The 1,979-nt window shown below is 34.5% G+C and overlaps 1 protein-coding gene across 1 annotated transcript; it reads right to left on the bottom strand.

The window, feature by feature from the left end:
• Positions 1-1,117: 1,117 nt before the first annotated feature.
• On the bottom strand, positions 1,118-1,681 carry LOC115874246. Its single transcript, XM_030889344.1, has one exon. It carries the CDS (start codon positions 1,679-1,681, stop codon positions 1,118-1,120), a length of 564 nt encoding a protein of 187 aa, XP_030745204.1.
• Between the last annotated feature and the right edge of the window lie 298 nt (positions 1,682-1,979).

Here is a 1,979-nt window from a genome sequence, read left to right as displayed (position 1 = left end):
ATTGCTAATTTAATTAGCATAAAGTCACACAAAATTCACAGGCACACGAAAAGCACCCGGGTTTATTACCCCACACCTGATGTTAAATTCTTTTGAATTCGTGGTTAATGTCAAGCAGTGACTGCCGCGGCGACGCTATCCCTTCCCTGTCGTTCACGTCCCGCCTTCTTGGCGCACATGCGTGAACAACCAGATAATTAAAAAGAGCGCCAGATTCAAATATTACAAATAGAATCTAACAATATTATGTTGTATTGTACTGTACTATTTTGTATCTGTTTTAATTTCAAGAGAAAATGTTTAATAAACGTTATTATTATTATTATTAGATAAATTAATGTCAGAAAATATTTTAACGTAAGCTCTAAGAATGGGCTTATTTTCGTCATGAACCAATTTCTGTATAAGTCCGTTACAATTTTGCGTATAGTTAGTTATGTACAGTTTATAAAATTTGGTTGGAACAATTAATTTAACGATATACCAATCTACTCCTATTTATTCTAGTTCTGATTTTTAAAAAAATCACGACAAAAATCAAAATAATGTGTCAATTTTGTGTTAATACAAAGAAAATAAAAATCCTAGAGATAGTTAACATAATTATATATAAAGGTAAATTTTCAAAAAGCCTTGAATAACATACCTACAAATATCATTGATGGTGGCAACCTTCTTCGAGGACAAGGTACATAAAGAAGAAGTAAAATTTCATTAGATCAAAATTAATAAATGTAAAAATAGTATGAACAAAGACAATTTTCTAATTCCTTCCAGTTAGCTGCTCTTATTTCTCTATTGTCGGTAATTAACTGTTACGGTGTGTTCTATTGGTTTTAACTTGCTTGGCTAGTGTGACCCCAGCTAGTCAGTGCCAACTGAGCGCCGATATAAACGCTCCATTTGTAGGTATTAGTTTAGTTTTAATCATCTGCTGATTTGGTGTATTGTGGTGAATTAGTATTTTATTTTGATGTTGTAACACCAAAGGTTCCAGGCCCCAACTGTAATCAATTTTATTTTGTCCTTTAACCCTACGTGGAACATAGGGCTTCAATAAACGCTCTCCAGCGGGTTCGGTTGTTTGCCATTGATTTGACATCTCGCCATGATCGGTTTACTGCTTCGATCTCCTTCTTAATTGTCCTTTACCATGTATGTTTTGGACGACCAGTTCTTCTAATCCTTGTAGATTCCACTCAATAGCTCTGCCACCGATGTTGTTGCCGCTTTGCCTTAATGTGTGTCCAATCCACCTCCATTTCCTCAGTTTGATCTCCTTATACACCTGCCTCTGGTTGGTTAAGTTCCATAAATCCTCATTTCTGATAGAGTTTAGCCAGAATATTCCTACAATTTTTTGCAGACAGCGGTTTATGAATACTTGAAGTTTGTTAAGTAATGGCAATGTAATTTTCCAGGTCTCTGTACCATACAACAATACTGGTTTGACATTTGAATTGAAATTTATAAGTTTAGTAAGTTGAGAGTGCTGTCTAGACCTCCCAATATAGTTGAGCATTCCAAATGTTATTCTGGCCTTGTTTATTCTATTTATGATATTTTGCTCTGCGCCTCCGTTGATTGAGATTAAACTACTCAAGTAAGTAAAATTATTTACCTCCTCTATAGGGGTTGTCCCAATGATAAAGGGAGCGACATTGTTGGTACAAACTCTCATTGATTTAGTTTTTTTAATATTGATCTTAAGACCTGCAATTCAAGCTTCATTTTTTAAGTCAAGTTGTTTTGATGCCATATCCGCGTGACTATGATGAAAGGAGACAGAAGTCATCTGCATAACTGAGATCTTCTAACATGCTAAAGGGAGTCCACCATATTCCACGATGATTCTTAGAAATTGTTCTCTTTAGAATATCATCTAAGAGAATATTAAAAACTGTAATAAATTTAGAGTAGTGAATTAGAGATTTAATTTGCTGTTGTAATACCAAAGGTACCAAACCCCAACTACTGTA

The sequence above is a fragment of the Sitophilus oryzae genome, unplaced genomic scaffold (assembly GCF_002938485.1).
Source record: "Sitophilus oryzae breed Bouriz unplaced genomic scaffold, Soryzae_2.0 scaffold_125_pilon_pilon, whole genome shotgun sequence".
Taxonomy (NCBI): Eukaryota; Metazoa; Arthropoda; class Insecta; order Coleoptera; family Curculionidae; genus Sitophilus; species Sitophilus oryzae.
Note: the sequence above shows the minus strand (reverse complement) of the source record. Positions and strands in the feature narration are given on the sequence as shown.

Coding starts and splice junctions, on each gene's coding strand:
- LOC115874246 (XM_030889344.1), bottom strand. CDS start 1,681: ATGAGAGTTTGTACCAACAATGTCGCTCCCTTTATCATTGGGACAACC.